We start from the raw sequence: 20,456 nt of genomic DNA, 5'->3' as shown, positions 1-20,456 counted from the left end.
CTCCTCCTCTTGCCCCAAGGCCCTGCCACTTGGCCAAGCTGGACGCTGGAGCCAGCCTGTGGTAAGAGCTGCTCTGGACCCTCCACCTGCCTTGGAGACGCTCTGAAAAGCTCTGTGCCGCAGAACGTCAGTCTGTCCCTGGCTGCAGATGTCATGAGGGAAGGTCAAGAGCAGCTCCCGGGATGGGAGGAGTGGAGGACTTGGCTATGGGAAAGAAGTGGGGACATAGGGTGGGGAAAAGCTTCTGTCATAAACATGGGTAGCATAAAATCCCTCCTTTACCTGTAAAGGGTGTGATAAAGTTCCTCCTCTACCTTGGTGGGTCCTGCACTTATTGGCAGATTTGCTCACCTCAGTGATCTCCCCCACAGTCTGGATCAACTCCTCCTGTGTCTGATCAGGAGTTGTGAGGTTTGGGGGAGAACCCAGGCCCACCCTCTACTCCAGGTTCCAGCCCAGGGCCCTATGGATTTGCAGCTGTCTATAGTGCCTCCTGTAACAGCTGTGTGACAGCTACACCTCCCTGGGCTACTTCCCCATGGCCTCCTCCAACACCTTCTTTATCCTCACCACAGGACCTTCCTCCTGGTGTCTGATAATGCTTGTACTTCTTAGTCCTCCAGCAGCACACAGTCTCAGCTCCTTGTGTCTCTTGCTCCCAACTCCTCTCACACATTTCCCCTCCTCTGGCTCCTTTTTAAACCCAGGTGCCCTGATTAGCCTGCCTTGATTGGCTGCAGGTGATCTAATCAGCCTGTCTGACTTAATTGGTTCTAGCAGGTTCCTGATTACTCTAGTGCAGCCCCTGCTCTGGTCACTCAGGGAATAGAAAACTGCTCACCCAGTGACCAGTATATTTGCCCTCTACCAGACTCCTGCACCCCACTGGCCTGGCTCTGTCACAAGGGTTAAGAAGCTCAAATAACCTGGTTGGCACCTGACCAGAAGGACCAATGAGGGGAGAAGATACTTTCAAGTCGGTGGGGGAAGGATTTGTTTTGTCTCTCTGAGTGTTCTCTCCATGTCAACGAGGAACCAGGGCAGGGAAAATACAGCTCCTAAAGCAACACCTGAACTAAGCATCTAAGGCTATGTCTACACTACCCGCCGATCCGGATCAGCGGGTTGCGATCAATCTATCGGGGATTGGTTTATCACATGTAGTGTAGACACGATAAATCGATCCCCAATCGCTCTCCCGTCGACTGCTGAACTCCAGCTCAGGGAGAGGCGGAAGCTGACGGGGGAGCCGTGGGGGAGTCGACCCCGTGCCGTGAGGACGCGAGGTAAGTTGAACTAAGATACGTCAACCCAAGTGTAGACCAGACCTAAGATTACAAATTGTAAGTCCTAGGAAGGAAATGCATTAGAGTATCTTTTGTTTTAGCTCGTGAATTTTCCCTAGGCTAAGAGGGAAATTTATTCCTGTTTTTTCTGTAAATTTAAAGTTTTGCCTACAGGGGAATCCTCTGTGTTTTGAATCTGATTACCCTGTAAAATTACCTTCCATCTTGATTTTACAGAAGTGCTGCTTTTACTTTTTCTTTATAATAAAGTTCTGCTTTTAAGAACCTGATTGGTTTTTAGTGTCCTAAAAACCCAAGGGCTGGTCTGTGCCCACTTTGTTAACCTATTTGGTTGGTATATTATTCTCAAGCCTCCCCAGGAAAGGGGGTGAAGGGGTTTGGGGGGCTATATTGGGGAAACAGGAACTCCAAGTGGTTCTTTTCCTAAATCTTTGTCTAACTCACTTGGTGGTGGCAGCGATACTGTTCCAAGGACAAGGAAGAATTTGTGTTTTGGGGAAGTTTTTAACCTAAGCTGGTAGAGATAAGCTTAGAGGGTCTTTCATGCGGGTCCCCACATCTGTACCCTAGAGTTCAGAGTGGGGAGGGGACCCTGACAGGTTCTGTCCCAGAAAAGACGGGGAGATCTGATAGTTTGGGGTCAGCTTGGAGCACTTTGGAGAGGGCTGGTTTCTGGGGGCCACTGGCAAGACAAAGGGGGAGGGTGGCGCCTGCAAAATGTGTGATCAATGAAACACCAGGCTGTGTCCTGTTCCCATGGTTCACTGCTCAGCTATGGGACAGGGTGACAGCTCCACCCCTCCCTTCCCAGCTCCTCTGCCCCTAACCAGCCTGCCAGTGCCAGGGGGCAGAGCACAGAGAAAGTGCCCCTCACAGCCCTAAGCCAGCCCCAGGGCCATGCTGAACCATGCAGGGCAGGGCTCCTTGTCCCAGCATGCCCTGTGAAACCAGGCATGTCGCTTCTCGCTCTGTGTCATCTCACCTCGCGGGAGTCCACGGCCGCATACATGATGTCCATCCAGCCTTTGAAGGTGGCCTGCCGGGACAGCACAGAGCAGTGGAGTCAGTCCCCAGGGGAGCTCAGCACGTTGGCTGCTGAACATCTGGCCCCTGGGCTGTGGAATAAACAGGCTTAAATTCCTGCCCTAACTCAGGCAGACCAAAGGGCTCCTGCATCCCTCAGAAGTGCGCTAGGGTCTAGCATAGCCTTTACCGCTTGGACCAGAGATTCCAGCCGAGACGTGAGGAGCCTTCCCAGTGAATGGGTTGCTGAAACCGAGACATTTCCAGGGGAAGTTTCTCCTTCGACAAATCGGCATTTGGACAAAAAATCCTCATGTCAGAAAATTCCCAGGCAGCCTGCTGTGGAACAACCAAACCCCCCACCTACACTCCATTCGGGGGGAGAAGCTACACTGATCGCTGGAGATGGCGCTTTACGTGTGACTGGGGGGCCCGGAAAACTGCAGTGTCACGCAGTGAGGCAGGCTGGTGTCAACCACTGAGCTGGGCCAGGAGTGCCTCAAGCTCCAGCTTTGCTAACCAGAAATCTAGCTGACTCCTCGGCTTCCCAGTTAGCTTCTGGGCTGCATTTGTACAACACACAGCTAACTGATCACTGCCTAGCTGTTAACCTGTAGCACCTGATCCTGCGTCTCTGGCAATCATGGGGGTTGGACCAGTCACTCCACCAGGAGCTGGAGAGGGCTTGGTGTTTGTGACTGAACAAAAGAGGGTGCATGTCTTGTTTCCTGCATTAGATGGCATGACACGACTGCAGGGGAAGCTGAGCACCAGATTGGTGATCAGCTAGGGCTGCACTGACCTGCACTGATCAGCTAGGTGCCAATCTGACCTGGAGTGGGTGATCTTGGGCAAGTCCCTTCCCCTTTCTGTGCCTCAGTTTTCCCCACCCCCTTCTGTAAAATGGGGTTAATCATTTGGTCCTATTTTTCCTGTAAGCTCTTTGGGAGAGGGACGGTCGCTCACTCTGCACTAGCACAGCAGAGCCCTGATCTTGGTCAAGACTCTAGATGCTACTGTCAGGTACATAATGATAAAACAGAGCCCAGCAACCCGGTGCCTAGGGACTGCAAGGGAGCCTCTCACTCTGCATCTGACAGCTGCTCTGGCTGGGGAGCTGTGCCAGCCTGGGGTTACCCCAGGCCAAGAGCTGCCGCGCGGCGGAGTACTTACCACCTGCAGCAGGGACAGGTAGCCCAAGCCCACGTTGTCGAAGTTGACCTTGACGTTTACCCAGCGCACCTGGTTGGTGTGGAGCAGCGCCAGGCAGTCGCTTTTGTTGTTCACCTCGCTGATGGCAAAGAGCTCGTCCGTAGTGGTGTTGATGCACCGGTAGTATTTCCCCGCAAACAGGTTCACCCCCATGATGCTGAATATCAGCCAGAAGATCAAGCAGACCAGCAGGACGTTCATAATGGAGGGGATGGCACCCAGCAGGGCATTGACCACCACCTGCAACGGGACGGGAGGGAGGGGCTGGGCTGGCCTGCGGGAAACAACTGCGAGTGGCAGTTCTGTGGCTGGGTGCTAGCTCTGCTGCTCGGATGGAATTACAGGTACCCCACACCTAGGAGCAGATGCGTCTCCTCAAAGCCACCTGGACAGGTTATTGTGCTGCCGGTGCAGTTACCTGGAGTTCCTGTGTGAGGCACACACCCCCCCCTTGGCCAGATTTGAGCCTCCTCACTCCACATAGCCGAGGAGCACACGGGATGCGCTGCCCGGGAGAGATGGGACCTCGTCTAGCTGGAATGGGATTGTCAGGGACCGTCTACACTGCAGTCAGAGGTGTGATTGCAGCATGTGTAGACATATCCACGCTGGCTCTGATGTAGCTAGATCACTGTGCGCCAATAGCAGGAAAGTCAAAGTAGCACGGGCGGTGGCACAGGTTAGTACCATGGCCTCCTGGGCCTGCCCCTCCTCTTCCATTTCGAAGCTCTAGGCCGGCACTGTGGAGGAGAGAGGAGCGGGCAGCGGGCCAGGCACGGGCTAGGTGTGGTGCAATCAAGGGCTGCACTTTGAGGGCATTAAAGTCCCTCATTGGAGCAACTGGGCTTCAAAGAGTGAGGCCCAGAGGAGAACATCTACCCAGCGGGCTGCGTTACCTCCAGGCACCACCAACGCCAGCTGGAGAGCGAGTCTGAGTCTACTGAATACAATTTGGGGGCCTGGCCTCTCTGTGTCCACCCCGTCCTTCCCTCAGCTCTGTGCAGGCAGCCACAAGCCAGGCAGGAAGTCCTGTCCCCTGCCCTCTGTGAGCACTCCGCACTCCCCATTGCTGGGTCTGTAAGGGAGTGATCCAGTGTTGCCCACTCATTGCGAGTCTCAGGATAGTTGAGGATCTTGTTAAAGTCTCAGCTCCTGGAATCTGGTGATTTCATGAGCATTCTTGGCATTCAGTAAAGAAGCAATGAGTCTGGCCCTTGTGATTGCAGAGAAAAGCTTCAACACGTGACCCCAAAAGACCAGCAAAGGAACTTGCCAAAGTTACTAGTTTTAGAATCTCATGATTTTAGGCCGATCTCCAGTTTCCAAAGGCTTGGCTTTGGCAATGCGGGGCAGCCATTTCCTCTGAAAAGCCCTTCCTAGAAGCACCAGGGCACAGCTGGCTCTGTGTCCAACACATTGGTTCCCTCGGCCCTCACAACGAGAAGTACCTAGCGGTTCTGGGTCTACCAGGTGCCTACGACTCAGTTAGTCACCCCTAGCCAGGAGACCTGGCAAAGGACCTACCCTCATGCCTTCGAATCTTGACAGAGCCCGCAGTGGTCGCAAAGCCCTCAGAGTCCTCAGCGATTTGATGGCGCCCAGTTCAGAATAGCCCAGCCAGTTTGCTGTCAAGCTGATAATGGAAACCTTGGGAAAAACCCAGAGCCATTAGCAGCGGCGCTAATAGACCCAAGGCAGCTCCAGAGGAGATGGCAACCTGCATAGGCGTTGACATCCTCTGTTCCCAGGGGGGTGCTCGACTCCTGCTCTGCCGCAGGCCCCACCCCCACTCCACCCTTCCCCAAAGTCCCCACCCCACCTCTTCCCACCCCTGCTCTTCCCCAGGCCCCACCCCCACTCCACTCCTCCCCCAAACCTTCCACCCCACGTCTTCTGCCCCCTCCCCCGCCTCTTCCTGCCCTGCTCCTTCCCTACCCCCCCAGCGCCTCCTGCATGCCACTGAACAGCTGATTATGGGGGGTGGAGGTGCTGGCAGGGAGGGGGAGGAGCTGATCGGCAGGGCCACTGGCAGGTGGGAGGTGCTGGGGCAGGGAGGAAGGGCTGCCGGTAGGTGCTGAGCACCCACTACTTTTTTTCCATGGGTGTTCCTGAGCCTGCAGGGCCGGTGCCTCATTCCCCATCCCTGATGGACATTTCCCACCAGAAGGGTTGGCGCTCAGAGGCTCAGCCCACTGTTTACGGTGTGAGCCTGGGGGTCAGGGGACCCTGCTTCTTTGCACATGCCCTGGGTGACCGTGGGCCAGTCCCTTGGGGGCGATCTACACAGCCTGGGCACCCTAGCTGGGGCCTGACTCTTGTGTTGGGGGAGGCTGGGAGTGAGTGCTGGAAGCTCCCAAGAAGTGGGGGGGCCACTGGCACCTGGACCATGGCCCCACCTCCTGCTCCGCCCGGAGGCCCCTCCCACTCAGCCTTCTCCCCTGCGGCTCCCCCACCTGCCGCTTGCTCTTCTCCTCCCCGAAGGACCCCCTGCCTGCTGCGTGCTCCTCTCCTTTCCTGAGCCCCCCCACCCACTGCTCACTCTCTGTCTGCCCCCACCCCCAAGACTGCCTCACCCGCTGCTCATGGCTCACTGCCCCCTCCCCCAAGGCCCTGCCCCTCGTGTCTCTCTGCCTCCTCCCCTGAAGAGGCAGAAGCGGTGGGCAGGGGGTCTGGGGGAGAGGCAGAGCAGGGGCAGGAAGAGGTGCGGCGCGGGCGAGGCCTCAGGGCAGAGTGCAGGCAGGGCCACGGTCCTGGCACCAATGGTGCCCCCACTTCCAGGCGCTTCCAGCAGCAGCGCTTCACAGGCGGTGGGCCCACAGCCGCCATTTCTTGCCCCATTTGGGGAGACCTCGCCTCTGATACCCACTGCCCACGCCAGGCAACGAGCCTCTGAGCTGGGGCGGACGGACCCAGGCTTGCTCTGCCGTGCTAAAGAGCTCTGCAGATGCCGCGGCCCAGGGTCTGGCACCTCGGGAGGGCTTCACAGTCCAAGCCCTGGCCTGAGGTGCAGCTTCAGTGCTGGGCTTTGTGGGCAGAAGGGGGCCAGTGCTGGGTTTGGGGGGAGAAAGGGGGTCAGTGCTGGGGAGGGGGAGAAGGGGGGCCAGTGCTGGCCATGCAAGGGGGGGTCAGTTCTGGGTTTGGGGGAAAGGGGGTGTGACAGACCCAGGCCAGTGGGGTACAGGAGTCTGGTAGAGGGCAAATATACTGGTCCGATTGGTATCCAGTGGGGGTGGGCCTCGGGACCAGGGCAGAGTACAAGCTGTCAAATATACTGGTCACTGGCTGAGTAGTTTTCTGTTCCCTGAGTGACCAGAGCAGGGGCTGCACTAGAGTAATCAGGAACCTGCTAGAACCAATTACGGCAGACAGGCTGATTAGATCACCTGCAGCCAATCAAGGCAGGCTAATCAGGGCACCTGGGTTTAAAAAGGAGCTCACTCCAGCCAGGCAAGGGGGAGCCAGAGGAGAGGAAGTGCGTGTGAGGAGCTGGGAGCAAGAGGCACGAGGAGCTGAGAGTGAGAGTGAGAGTGAGAGGCTGTGCTGCTGGAGGACTGAGGAGTACAGCGTTATCAGACACCAGGAGGAAGGTCCTGTGGTCAGGATAAAGAAGGTGTTTGGAGGAGGCCATGGGGAAGTAGCCCAGGGAGTTGTAGCTGTCATGTAGCTGTTACAGGAGGCACTATAGACAGCTGCAATCCACAGGGCCCTGGGCTGGAACCCGGAGTAGAGGGCAGGCCCGGGTTCCCCCCAAACCTCCCAACTCCTGATCAGACATAGGAGATGTTGACCCAGACTGTGGGGAAGATCACTGAGGGGAGCAAATCTGCCGATAAGCGCAGGACCTGCCAAGGTAGAGGAGGAACTTTGTCACAGGGGTCAGTGCTAGGGTTTGGGGATGCAAGAGGGGTCAGTGCTGGGGTTGGGGGGAAATAGGGGGCAGTGCTGCATTTGGGTGGAGAAGGGGGATCAGTGCTGGATTTGGAGGGAGAAGGGGGGATCAGTGCTGGGATAGGGAGAAGAAGGGTCAGTGCGGGGTTAGTGGGGAGAAGAAGGGTCAGTGCGGGGTTTGGGAGGAGAAGAGGGGTCTTTGCTGGGGTAGGGAGTAGAAGGGGGTCAGTGCTGGGTTAGTGGGGAGAACAAGGGTCAGTGCGGGGTTTGGGAGGAGAAGAGGGGTCAGTGCTGGGTTAGTGGGGAGAAGAAGGGTCAGTGCGGGGTTTGGGAGGAGAAGAGAGGTCAGTGCTGGGTTAGTGGGGAGAAGAAGGGTCAGTGCTGGGGTTTGGGGGTTCAAAGGGATCAGTGTTGGGGTAAAAGGGGGTTCAGTGTTGTGAGTGTAACTCTTAGAGTGGAAAGTCCTTTTCAAATGGGATGGTTTTCAGTGCTCCCTATAGCCCCTCACTCTGCATTTGCCTGCTCTCTGGACGCCTGTCCCACAGCCAAGTCCCCTAACATGGATCTGGGCCATGTCAAAGCACTATGTGCTGGAACCACATTGGAACACTGCACCATGGAACGCTGCTGGGAGCACCCCATCAAGCCCAGTCCCCCCTCCCACTCAGCGTGGGAGCAGCTTGGGCTGCGGCCTCTTTTAGAGCCTGCATGGAGCAGAGATTCTGCATTCACAGACCCAAATGGCCCTTGACCCAGAGATGCTGAATTTCCCGTGCCCCAGAGCTATCCCTTTGCCGTTTGCTGCAGAAATATCTGCTGATTGCTAATGTAAAGCTCCAAAGCATGGAAATGCTCTTTTCTGCTCCATTGCTCGAGCAGCAACTTACATCCACGATGAGAAAATCGAGCCAGCACCAGGCATTGGTGAAATACACCTTGAAACCATATGCCACCCACTTGAGTAGCATCTCGAGGACAAACACGTAGGAGAAGACCTTGTCAGCATGCTCCAGGATCGTGCGGATCACCTTCCGCTGCTCAATGTAGATGTCTTCAAAAGCCTAGAAGAGGTGCAGAGCTAGATGAGTCGGGCTTCCGTGAGATGGGCTCCCAGCAGAGGAATTCACGGCTATAGTGGGACAGGAGAGCAGCAGCTGGATTGAGGCCTTTCTCCTTTTGCTACATTTAAAGGGCTCTGGTGGTTTTAAAGGGCAAAAATTTCCAAAGCACTTCAGTGACTTAGGAGCCAAAAGCCCATTTTAAAAAGTACAGACACTTAGTGCCAGATTTTGAAAGGTAGTAGGGCACCCAAAGGTGCCAATGAAATCAATGGGAGATAGGCACAGAGGGCATTTGAAAATCCCACTGTGTGCCTATTTGCATGATTAGGCACCTAAATACCTCTGAAATTCTGAGCCCTTGGAGCCTATGTCCATTGACAGTGGCACTCCTAAGTGCCTAAATCACTTCTGAAAATTGGACTTGGGCCCCTAAGTCACTTAGAGACATGAAAATGTTACCCCCAGAGTTGTAGGGAGGAAAGTCTCAGGAATGCAAACAAGGACTGATTTTTAGCCAAGATGTATTCAGTCCAAATATTTAAAGGGGAACCAAAAACAAGCTGATCCATGACTTATTGTCTGACCAACTTCAAAACTATCACTCAAGCACTAGGATAGCAAAGCAATCAGCTGCTAATGCTAAACCAATCAATACAATAATCTTGTCTAATGGGTGTCCCCTGACAGCCAGGGCCACAGAGCTGATGAAAAGTGATAAAACCATCCCCATAAAATCAAGCCACCATTACGAAAAAGTTCTTTGGCAATGTTGAAGAGTGGGTGGTATTTACCAAGGGAGAATGGACTATATGCCCTGCAGCCCAGCCACCCGAGCAGACCCACAGTCATCTAAAACATGCTAGGGGGATGGATCTGCAAAAGCTGTGATTTGGCTCTGATACCATCTTTCAAAGAGCAGGGCCCTGGGGCAGTGGAGAGGAAGGGTCCCTAGGAATGGCCAATTTTGGGGCCATTCGAGGCTTTTATAATCGAGGTTGCAAATCTTTGGGGATTACAGAAATCCCTTCCAAATAGGAACAAATTAAATGAAGTTTCCCAGAGTGTGCGGGAGTTGTGAACAATCTCATTTATTCATCTAAATGAATCATTAATACTGAACATAAGAATGGCCACTCTGGGTCAGACCAAAGGTCCATCTAGCCCAGTGTCCTGTCTTCTAACAGCGGCCAATGCCAGGTGCCCCAGAGGGAATGAACAGAACAGGTAATCATCAAGTGATCCATCCCCTGTCGCCCACTCCCAGCTTCTGGCAAACAGAGGCTAGGGACACTCTCCCTGCCCATACTGGCTAATAGCCATTGATGGACCTGTCCTCCCTGTTATAGTCTTTGCCTTCACAACATCCTCTGGCAAAGAGTTCTACAGGTTGACTGTGCATTGTGTGAAAAAATACTTTCTTTTGTTTGTTTTAAACCTGTTGCCTATTTATTTCATTTGGTGACCCCTAGTTCTTGTGTTATGAGAAGGAGTAAATGACACTTCCTTATTTACTTTCTCCACACCAGTCATGATTTTATAGACCTCAATCATATCTCCCCTTAGTTGTCTCTTTTCGAAGCTGAAAAGTCCCAGTCTTATTAATCTCTCCTCATACATACCCCTAATCATTTTTGTTGCCCTTTTCTGAACCTTTTCCAAGTCCAATATATCTTTTTTTGAGATGGGGCTACCACATCTGCACACAGTATTCAAGATGTGGACATACCATGGATTTATATAGAGACAATATGATATTTTCTGTCTTATTATCTATCCCTTTCTTAATGATTCCCAACATTCTGTTCACTTTTTTGACTGCCACTGCGCATTGAGTGGAGGTTTTCAGAGAACTATCCACAATGACTCTAAGATCTCTCTCTTGAGTAGTAACAATTCATTTAGACCCCATCATTGTATATGTATAGTTGGAATTATGTTTTCCAATGTGCATTACTTTGCATTTATCAACATTGAATTTCATCTGCCATTTTGTTGCCCACTCACCCAGCTTTGTGAGATCCTTTTGTAGCTATTCACAGTCTGCTTGGGACTTAACTATCTTGAATAATTTTGTATCATCTGCAAATTTTGCCACCTCACTGTTTACCCCTTCTTCCAGATCATTTATGAATATGTTGAATAGGACTGGGCCCAGTACAGACCCCTGGGGGACACCACTATTTACCTCTCTCCATTCTAAAAACTGACCTACCCTTTGTTCCCTACCTTTTAACCAGTTACCAATTTATGAGAGAACCTTCCCTCTTATCCTATGACAGCTTACTTTGCTTGAGAGCCTTTGGTGAGGGACCTTGTCAAAGGCTTTCTGAAAATCTAAGTACACTATATCCACTGGATCCTCTTTGTCCACATGCTTGTTCACCCCTCAAAGAATTCTAGTAGATTGGTGAGGCATGATTTCCCTTTACAAAAACCATGTTGACTCTTCCCCAACAGATCATGTTCATGTGTGTGTCTGATAATTTTGTTCTTTACTATAATTTCAACCAGTTTGCCCGTTACTGAAGTCAGGCTTACTGGCCTGAAACGTACTGATGGCATTTTACTTGTAAGCAGAGTCAGGATGAGCGCTACCGTGACATCTGGTGGTGAATTGTAGGGAATGTGGAAAGAATTCCAAGAATTTCAAAGACTGGGGAAAGATTTGCATTGGCATCCACCCTCCACTTCGCATAAGCCCACAGCAGACTGGGATGGTTATTTTAACAGCTCTGGGATCCCCAATTTCTTTGTTATTGGGGCAGAAAAAAAAAAGTTTGTCACCCTGATTGTGTGAATGGGGAGCTGTGGGATTGCTTTGTGACAGAGATGACGCAACCCATGGGTTCCAAAACCCCATGAAGAGAGAGAGAGGTTGGGGACTGGTGTGTGTACCTGATGGTATGGGCCCCTTGTGAGGGCCTGGAACACCAATTGCACATCCTCCTCTCTCCACTGTTGAAGAGTAGAGCTAATTTTGATTCCATTAGGAGTCCATCTAAAGACTGCTGAGCTGAATTCATGTTGAGCTAATGGTGCACCAACACCAGGGCTCCCCTACTAAGAGCTGAAATCACTAAGTGCTGTGTTAACCTGTGGGGGAGCCTGAAGACCTATTGTTAAGCGGCTGGCAGAGAGGAGCGGTTTGCAGCGTGTTTGAGCAGCTGTGGTTGGAGCAGCTCATGGAGCAGTGAGCAGAGTGAAGTGGTTTGCACGGACAGCTGGAGGAGCGGCACAGCTGGTGTGGTGGAGCGGGTCGTGGTGAAGGCTGCAGCAGAACTTCACGGAGAGGTGGAGCAGTTGGCCCTAGCCCACGTAAGGTGCCCCTTAACACCCTGTGTGGACTCTTCCCCCCCCTTTCCACCCAGGCTAGGGGGGTAAAACTTGGCAGATAAACTCTTGAATTCTGGGGTGGCACTGACCAGAGACTTTTGGGTTGTTGGACTTTGGGGTAATTGGACTTAAGACCCTAAAGGGGAAAGGACATTGCCAAATGTACTTGGAGGTGGGTTTTGTTTATGGTTTGTGTTATAATCCTGTTTGTGGTGTTTCTCCAATGGGATGCTGCATTGTTTCCTTCCTTTATTATAAGGATTTTGCTACACTCAGAATCCGTGCTTGCAAGAGGGGAAATTTTGCCTCCTTGAGGCGCCCAGGAGGGTGTGGTATGTAAGTGTCCCAGGTCACTGGGTGGAGGCTCGAGCTGGTTATGCATTGTGTTACTGAAACGGAACCCCTGGATACTGAACCCGGCCCTTGTTGCTGCCAGCTCAGAGGGGCAGAAGGGTTACATACTGTCCAACATTAAGTATTTTGCCACTGATCAAAGCAAAACATCCCCAGTTGTGGTGCTTAGCCCACAGCCCCAAACTGCCTCCCCCAACTGGCCAGGTGCCCAAAGCACTGAATGCTGATCCTTTAGCTTCATATCCAATTCACCTCCTTTTCGGGAGTATCTGGTGCTGCCACAAAGCCTGCATGCAGCCTGCCATTCCGGGGTCCCACAATCCAGGGGGCTCGGTGAAGGGCACATGGGGGCTTTGGCGGGGGACCGAAACCTGTGACTCACCAGCGCTCCACTACTGAGGAGGATCATGAAGACGATAAAGGTCTCGAACCAGTTGTGCTCGACGATCTTGAAACAGGTTTTCCGAAGGTTCCACCAGATCTTCCCTTTGTTGGTTGTGATGTCGACATAGAGGAAAGGAAAGCGCTGCACGCAAGCTGGGATGGGTAGGGGGAGCAGAGAGGCACCTGTTAGGTCCTGAGCCACGGCATGGCACATGCAGACACAGGGCCAGCACCCCCTCTGGGGAGCTGCAGGTGGCAGAGTCATCTTCCGGTGCAGCGAGCCAGCCAGGTGCTGCTCTGCCAGGCCTGGGTGGCCACACACCAGGGCAAGCTGGGCCTGGAAGGGCAGAGCCGGTCCACCCTGGAGACAGGTGAATTCGACTCATCTGCCAGGAACCTGCCCAGCGGGATGGACTAGGCCAGGGTGTCAAGCTGCTCACCTGTGTCAGGATGCTGTGGCATTGCCGCCTGCCCTCGCCTGGGGGAGCAGCTCCTCTGGGGCATGCGGCCCAAAACCATACATCTCATCACATCCCTGCTGCTCCCCTACACCGGCCCTCCTGGCTGCTCCTCTGACCTCTCCCTTACACCAGCCCCCGCCCCCCACCCCTCATCTGCACCAGCCCCCTTGACCCCTCTCCTGCACTAGCCCCCCACCCCTCCCCTACACTGGTCCCCGACCCCGACCCCTCCCCTGCATCAGCCCCTCTGACCCCTCCTCTGCATGCCCCCCGCCCCTCCCTAACACCAGTTCTTTCCTCACGCCACTCCCTCTCATGCATCTCCTTTCTGCCCCTTAACACCAGCCCCTCCTTTTCTTTCCTCTTTCTTTCTCTGCCCCCAACAACAGCCCCTCTCCCCCACTTCCCCTTTGCCTTTCTCCCTCCAGGCCTTGCCTTCCCAAATGTTCTTCTTTGACCTGGTCCATGACCTGGTCCATGTACAATTCCTGACCTGCTGCAGGGCCCCTGCCTCCCACCACCAGCCCTGGCTAGTGCTGGCCATGCTGCATCCTCCACCCCTGGGAAAACTATCAATGGAGGGGGCTGGCACCCTTTGGACCAGGGGCCTGTCTCAACCTGGGAAGCATTGTGCTTGTGAGTTGCCATGTGAGTTTGGGGTGGGATTCCCTGAGGGGGGTGGGATCTCAGGGGGGTTGGGATCCCTGGGGGCTGTGTGAATTTGGGATGGGATCCCATGGGTGTTGGGATCCCAGGGCATTGAAATCCCATGGGGGCTCTGTGAGTTTGGGGTGGGATCTAACCATGTTAGACCTTTCTCTGCTACACTGAAGAGCCCATGATGAAATATTTGTTCCCCAGGTAGATACTTATAGACAGTGATCAAGTCATCCCTGATCTGTCCCTTTGTTAATCTATCTAGACTGAGCTCCCAGAGTCTATCACTGCAGGGCTAGTTCTCTACCCTTGGCCCATTCTCTGTTGGTTTCAGGGCAGTTGTGCTGCGTTTTGCAGGCATACCTGGTGCTCTGGGATCATACCAGGATGGGGTAACCCTCCACCCTCCTGCTCCCCCAGTGCCTCTCTCTACAGGGTCACTGCACGGCTCCCTTACCGTCAGTGAAGCACTGCTCAGGCCCCTGGCCCTCAGCAGCCTGGTCTGCAGTCTCCTCAGCCTCCACCTCTGGCGCCTTGTAATCCACAGTGCTGCACATGGATGATGTGCTGTCGCTGGACAGCGGCTTCTGTGGAAGCAGGAACGGAGACAGACTCAGCCCAGGGCTCCAGCAGGCACCAGGGACAGAGTCACAAACAGGAGACATCCCGAATGCTGGGAGTGGCTAATGCACCAGCAACAAATGGCTTCACACATTGGAGACCAAATGCTTCCAGGGAGCAATAGAGGCCTCATCTTGGGCAGGGACGGGCGTGGTTACAGCACAGGCTGGGCAGGGCTGGGTTAGTGCAATTCTGAGAGATGCAGTTAAAGCCAACTTAAGCCCTGAGGTAGACACTGAGAGGTCAATGGAAGAACTCCTCCCTTGACCTTCCTACCATCTCTCAAGGAGGTGGACTAACTACAGCGATGGCCAAACCCCTTCTGTCTCCGTAGCAAGTAGCTACACTATTGTAGCAAAGCTGCCGCAGTGCTGGTGTAGCACTTCAGATCTAGACATACCACAATTCTATGCCTGGGCATGGCAGGTGGGCGGTGAGGAGCCCTGGTGGGGTGCGCCGTGGGGTCTTGCCTTCCGAAGGCAGGGCTTGAGGAGTGGGTCTGGGTGAGTGGGCTGCACCAGTGGCTCTCCACCTTTCCAGACTACTGCACCCCTTTCAGGAGTCTGATGTGTATGATGTACCCCCAAGTTTCACCTCACTTCAAAACTACTTGCTTACAAAATGAGACATAAAAATACAAGTGTCACAGGACACTATTACTGAAATTTTGCTGACTTTCTCCTTTTTACCATGCAATTATAAAATGATTGGAATATAAATATTGCACTTACATGTCAGTGTATAGTATATAGAGCAGTATAAACACATCATTGTCTGTATGAAATTTTAGTTTGTACTGACTTCGCTAGTGCTTTTCATGTTGTAAAACTAGGCAAATATTTAGATACGTTAATGTACCCTCTGGAAGACCTCTGCGTACCCCCAGGGATAAAAGTACCCCTGGTTGAGAACCACTGAGCTGCATTACGCCCAGGGGGGATCAGGGAGTGGGGGTGATTGAAACTTTTGGAAACAGGAGTCTGTTAGTCCAAAAATGGCAATTTTTAAAATGAATATTTTCATCAAAAAGTGTCATCTTAAATAAAAAGTTCTTGGTGAATTTTCTCAGGATATTTTTATTCACTTTTGTTTTTAATCAACAACATGATGGAAGTGTATTTGCAAATGATTTTTATGTTTCAGATAAAAATTGCAATACAAATTTGTTGCAAAAAATGTGGGAACCCACAAAACTGCTGGGAACTCTACAAAACGAAAACCACCATGAAATGCCCTTGCTGTTTGCCATGTTCTTTTTCTGTGTATTGACCAGCTCATTCAAAGACCCTCTCTGTTGTCCCCGCAGGCAGCTACAGGATCAGACTTTTTCAGTTTAAATCAAAGTGGCCACCCACTTCTGCGTCAGGTGAGATGTTACAAGTAAGAATCAGGAAGCCAAAAGCTGCAGAATCAAAGGAAGGAAGCAGCATAATTCCTGGTGTAGCTTGCATCAGAGAGCTTGTCCCAGCAATGGTGGTGCAGGGAGAGAGCTGTGTCACAGCCCGTGGGTGTGCTGATCATATGGAGAGGGCTCACCCCTGCAAAGGAGTTGCCACGTTTGATGAGCTGTGTTTCTCGAGCATTTCCCAAGTCCCCAAACACCAGCTGGTTGGGAATTTTCTAAAGAAACATTATTTTCATTGGAAAAATGCTGATTTGACAAAAGCAAAACTGTTGGTGAGAAAGGGCTAGTTTGGCTGAATCTCCCACTTAGAATATTTTTTTGAAAAAACAAACAAACATTCGGAAGTGTCAAAATGTCATGTTTTGATAATTTCGAGTAAAAAACCTTGGTTTCCCAGTTTAAAAGAGTTGTCAGCTTGCAATTTTAGTTAATTTACACTAAAAAAAGGTAAAAAAAATGGAAACATTCGAAATGAGCGAAATGACACATTTCATTTGACCTTGTCCGGCTTCTTTTTAGGATGATCCATGTGCAAAATTTGTCAAGATTCTGCTTTTTGTTCCAATTCAGAACTGAAACATTTCCAAAAGCTCACAAGATCTTGCAGGACAGAAAAGCCATTTCCCACCCAGTTCTATCCAAAATCTCTGAATGCTTCTCATTGCCCCGGTCCTGTCCCTGGGCTACCAACCCCACTGAAATCCCCGACAAATGCCCTTTGTTATAATTAGACCAGCAGAAACCGGGGCTCCTGGAATTCTGTTTATCTCAAATATTTCTGGCTCCACTTACTCTGAAGAGCTTTTAGGACAAAGTTCACTCCAGTTCAAAACCTGGATTCCAAATAGTTTTCACCCAGTAGAACTGACTCTGAATCTTGGCTTGGCTGGGCTCCCAGAAGGCACTCTGCAACCTTCAGTGGGTTAGCTAAGAGAAAAATCTTAGCAAATCTCCAGGGATCCTCCTATTTTAATCTGTCTTTCCAGCTTCAACAGCCAGTTTTATCCAATGTGCTGAGCGGCCATGTGGTAGGTAGAGACACATCTACAGACCTGTACATTCTACACAGCAACAAGAGTCCCATGATAAGGACCTGATATGAAGGGGTATCTTGTGTGCAATTGGCATGTGCACTGTAGCGCTAATCTCCCCCAAGGTCACGAGCAAGTGTCAGTGCACTCAATCAATCACAGATGAGACAGAGATTCTGGAGCCAAGGGGTGCAGGTTGCAACTTATGGCCCCAAAAGTTTCAGCCATCGCTCATACTGGGTATTCTATCCACCGGGGGTGAGATACGCCAGCTGCTCTGCGTTGGTTCACTGGACACGGCAGCGAAGAAGGTAGCCAGTAGCCAGCAGATTTAGCCACGTTGCACTGTGGAACTAACATGTCCCAGTCTCCCACTGGGGCTAAACTGGAGTTCAGAAAGTGCGGGAAAGGAAGGAAGCAGAGGGGGATCAGAAGAGCTGGGACAGAGCTAAGCTCACCCATGCTCCCACATGAGGGTCACACATGAGCCATTTGCCACGGGAGCTAGCCTGGCCAAGCTACATGGTGCGTTACACAAACTGTTCCAAATGCCTGTGAAGGGATCCAGAAAGGTAAAGGAGATGCATGAGCCAGGCTGCTGAGACTGACAACAGATGCCTCCATCACAGCCATTGCTCCAGCCAATGCTTGGAACAGCTTCTGAATGTGGGTCACTAGAATACCCCAGCTGCTCCAAACACAAGTAGAAAAAATTCCCTTCCAGCAGCCCCCAGCGCTTCCCACTCTCCGCACTTTCCCCACATGGAGAGCTGTGGTTGGCATCACACACATGGCTTCAGAGAATGCTCCGTATTGTTCTGTTCTTCCCTTCCCTATCCCCCTTGGCTGCCTTGCCCCAGTGGCAGGAATTCATTTTGGCTATGATCAACATTAATCCATGTCCTCTGAACTCCCCCAGTGCCTCATGGGCGTTGTAGTACCTATGCAGACTAGCACAGAACAGAATGCTTCTTGCCCCTATTCACTTAGGTGAGCCAGGATCCCCGGCTAGACTTTATCTCTCTTGATGCACTACAGTCATGTGACTCCCAAGAGGCACTGCAACCATTCAAACAAATGGAAGGCTGTAGTGCATCATGGATGGTGTAGTCCAGCCGGGGAGCCTTCCCCATAGAGGAGAATGGGAGCATGAGGTATCTGAACTATACCTCCCATGAGTCACCTGCATATTTTGTTACCTTGTTTATTTCCTCTCTAGACTGCTAATGAAAATGTTACATGCCCCATGGGAGAGCTGCTCCAGCACACTGCAGTTTAGAATGACCCTTTCTTTAGGACCTTCTGGTCAGCTTTCAGTCCCTTGTTTGAATGGATTTTTCAAGGCAGATCCTGTGAGATGCAGTATTGAATGCTTCTTCTATACTCATGTATACTTACATCACAGTTACTATTGAAAGTGTAATCAATGTATAATCATAGAATATTGGGGTTGGAAGGGACCTCAGGAGGTCATCTAGTCCAACCCCCTACTCAAAGCAGGACTAATCCACACATTTTTACCCCAGTTCCCCAAATGGCCCCCTCAAGGATTGAACTCACAACCCTGGGTTTACCAGGCCAATCCTCAAACCACTGAGCTATCCCTCAATGCAGAGTGTATTATAAGAGAGGCAACAGCCACTCCATAAATAAGGCTACTACAAGATTCCCGTTTAGTCCCTATGATAACTTTACCTTGGAACATGACTTTGCCTTGGAAAGTACCATATTTACTGTGAAGGCAAAGAAGAAAGTTTCTGCAAAGTTTGAGAAGAATCTGTCAAGCATTTTTGAGTAATAGTCCATGAACAAATTCCCTTGGATGTGAAATAGCCATGGTAGCCTAATGTTCCCTCTGGCTCAAAAGCAGCTTATCCTGCTTGACTGAATCTGGAACTAACAGATAGTAAGTGAGAAAAGTTATTAATGATTTTCTTTGAGGTTCAATCCTGTTCCAAATGATATCAGTGGGAGTTCTGGGGCTGATCCTGCTCTCGTTGTTATCAACAGGAATTTTTTTATCCCTGAGAGCTGGAGCGGGCTGTGTGATCAGAATCTTCAAAAGTGGATGCTGAGGATTTTTGAAAACTTGGCCCCAGTTTAAATATTTCTAACCTTTATTTTCTTTTATTCTTCAGCTCCTGTCTCTAGTTTTTAAAGTGGAACCAATCACTGTTATTCTAAAAGCAGCTTAACCAAATAATGATAACAACACTTCAGGTCGAGGAGTAGGATATGAGTTGGAGACACAAGGGGTCAAATTTTCAAACATGCCTAAGTGACTTAAGAACCTAAGAGCTATTTTCAAATCAGTGGGAGTCAGGCGCCTAAATGGGACTCATTAAAAATCAGTGGGACTCAGGTTCTTAAGTGCCGAAATCACTTTAGAAAATGGGTCTCAGGCTCCAAATCATGCAGATACTTCTGAAAATTTGACCTCAAGTCTTTGTCTTTACAGCCGATTTAACTGTTCACGAATTGGCTGTGATTCAATGGGATTCCGACAGATTAGTTCACAGTTTGAGATGATTTGCCAAGTATTTTCTGTGATTGTCCATCAGGTGGTTGGTTGTTCACAGGCTATCCTGATATCCACAGTACAAAGGCCAGACTGTCATATCCTGATTTCCAATAGCTCAGACCTTGCTGGAGGAGACTGATTGAAATCAATGGGGCACAAGTGGCCACAGGTGCTGTTCAATGTGAGAAAAGAGCACAGTCCATCCCCTAGTGCCTAGCTCTTTCGACTGGACACCTGCATGCAATGTAGAAGAACTGTGTTAGGCATTTCTTGAGTCATTCCTTGTTTCTGTTCCCTGATTGCATGGCTTACTTTTAAACCAAGGCCCCCGGTGTGTTAGCAATACAATTCCAAAATGTGGTGCTTACATGTCTGCCACTAGGTGTCATCCTAACACAGTGGGAGAGTCCTGGACTTCGAATTAGGGCTTGTCTACACTGGAAACGCATAGCTACGTCTCCGGCGTGTGAAATCCGCACCACCCAGGGATGCAGATATGCTGAACTCACCCCCAGTTCTTCTGATGACCTGGCGACCGCCTCTCGGGAGGTGGCTGACGACAGTGATGGGAGAACCCTACCCATTACAGTAGTGACTGTCTACACAACCATGATGCAGCTGTGCCACTGTAGTGTTTCAGGAGCAGCCTTTCAGAGTCACGGGTTAAATGGCCAGCCAGTACTCCCAGGTCACCTAGTCCCTGCATAGCACAGGCCACCGACACCACCCAGCACCCACACACTGACCCCCAACAACCAAAATGAGCCCAAAGCATCCAGGGCCAGCTCCAGGCACCAGACGAGAAAGCGTGTGCCTGGGGCGGCACATTGTAAGGGGCAGCACTCCGGCCAATCTTGGGGCAGCACATTCCCGCTGCCCTGCCAGGGGGCAGGAACTAGTAATCCCCACCGCTCACCATGCCGCTGGGCTCCCCAGGACGCCCCACTCCCCACCGCCTGCACCGGCCTCTGCCTCTCGTGCTGCTCTGAGCTCAGCCCGGCCGAGCCGCCTTTAAAGGAGTGGCTGAGCTAGCACCTCCTGCAGCCCCCGGGGGCTCTGCCTGCCCGGCTGGAGGAAGCACCCCAAGACTGGAGGAGGGAGCCCTTCTTGCCCGGCTGCGAGCAGGCTGCAGCGCCCTGCAAGCCGCCTTGACTGCCCTCCACGCGCTCCCTGCAGATGCCTTTTTTTTTCTTTCTTC

The 20,456-nt window shown here is 51.6% G+C and overlaps 1 protein-coding gene across 2 annotated transcripts in view; it reads right to left on the bottom strand.

The window, feature by feature from the left end:
• Positions 1 to 20,456, bottom strand: part of SCN4A (sodium voltage-gated channel alpha subunit 4) — a 171,853-nt gene that overhangs the window by 12,539 nt on the left and 138,858 nt on the right. For both annotated transcript variants that reach the window (XM_050935059.1, XM_050935058.1), the window contains exons 17-22: positions 14,138 to 14,267; positions 12,561 to 12,715; positions 8,318 to 8,491; positions 5,067 to 5,189; positions 3,504 to 3,782; positions 2,290 to 2,343 (exon numbers count right to left, since the gene is read on the bottom strand). In XM_050935059.1, coding sequence (XP_050791016.1) covers positions 2,290 to 2,343; positions 3,504 to 3,782; positions 5,067 to 5,189; positions 8,318 to 8,491; positions 12,561 to 12,715; positions 14,138 to 14,267 — 915 coding nt within the window. The remainder of the gene's footprint in view (positions 1 to 2,289; positions 2,344 to 3,503; positions 3,783 to 5,066; positions 5,190 to 8,317; positions 8,492 to 12,560; positions 12,716 to 14,137; positions 14,268 to 20,456) is intronic.

The sequence above is a fragment of the Gopherus flavomarginatus genome, chromosome 25 (assembly GCF_025201925.1).
Source record: "Gopherus flavomarginatus isolate rGopFla2 chromosome 25, rGopFla2.mat.asm, whole genome shotgun sequence".
Lineage (NCBI taxonomy): Eukaryota > Metazoa > Chordata > Testudines > Testudinidae > Gopherus > Gopherus flavomarginatus.
The sequence above is the reverse complement of the archived record's forward strand: the minus strand, read 5'-3'. Positions and strand labels throughout refer to the sequence as shown.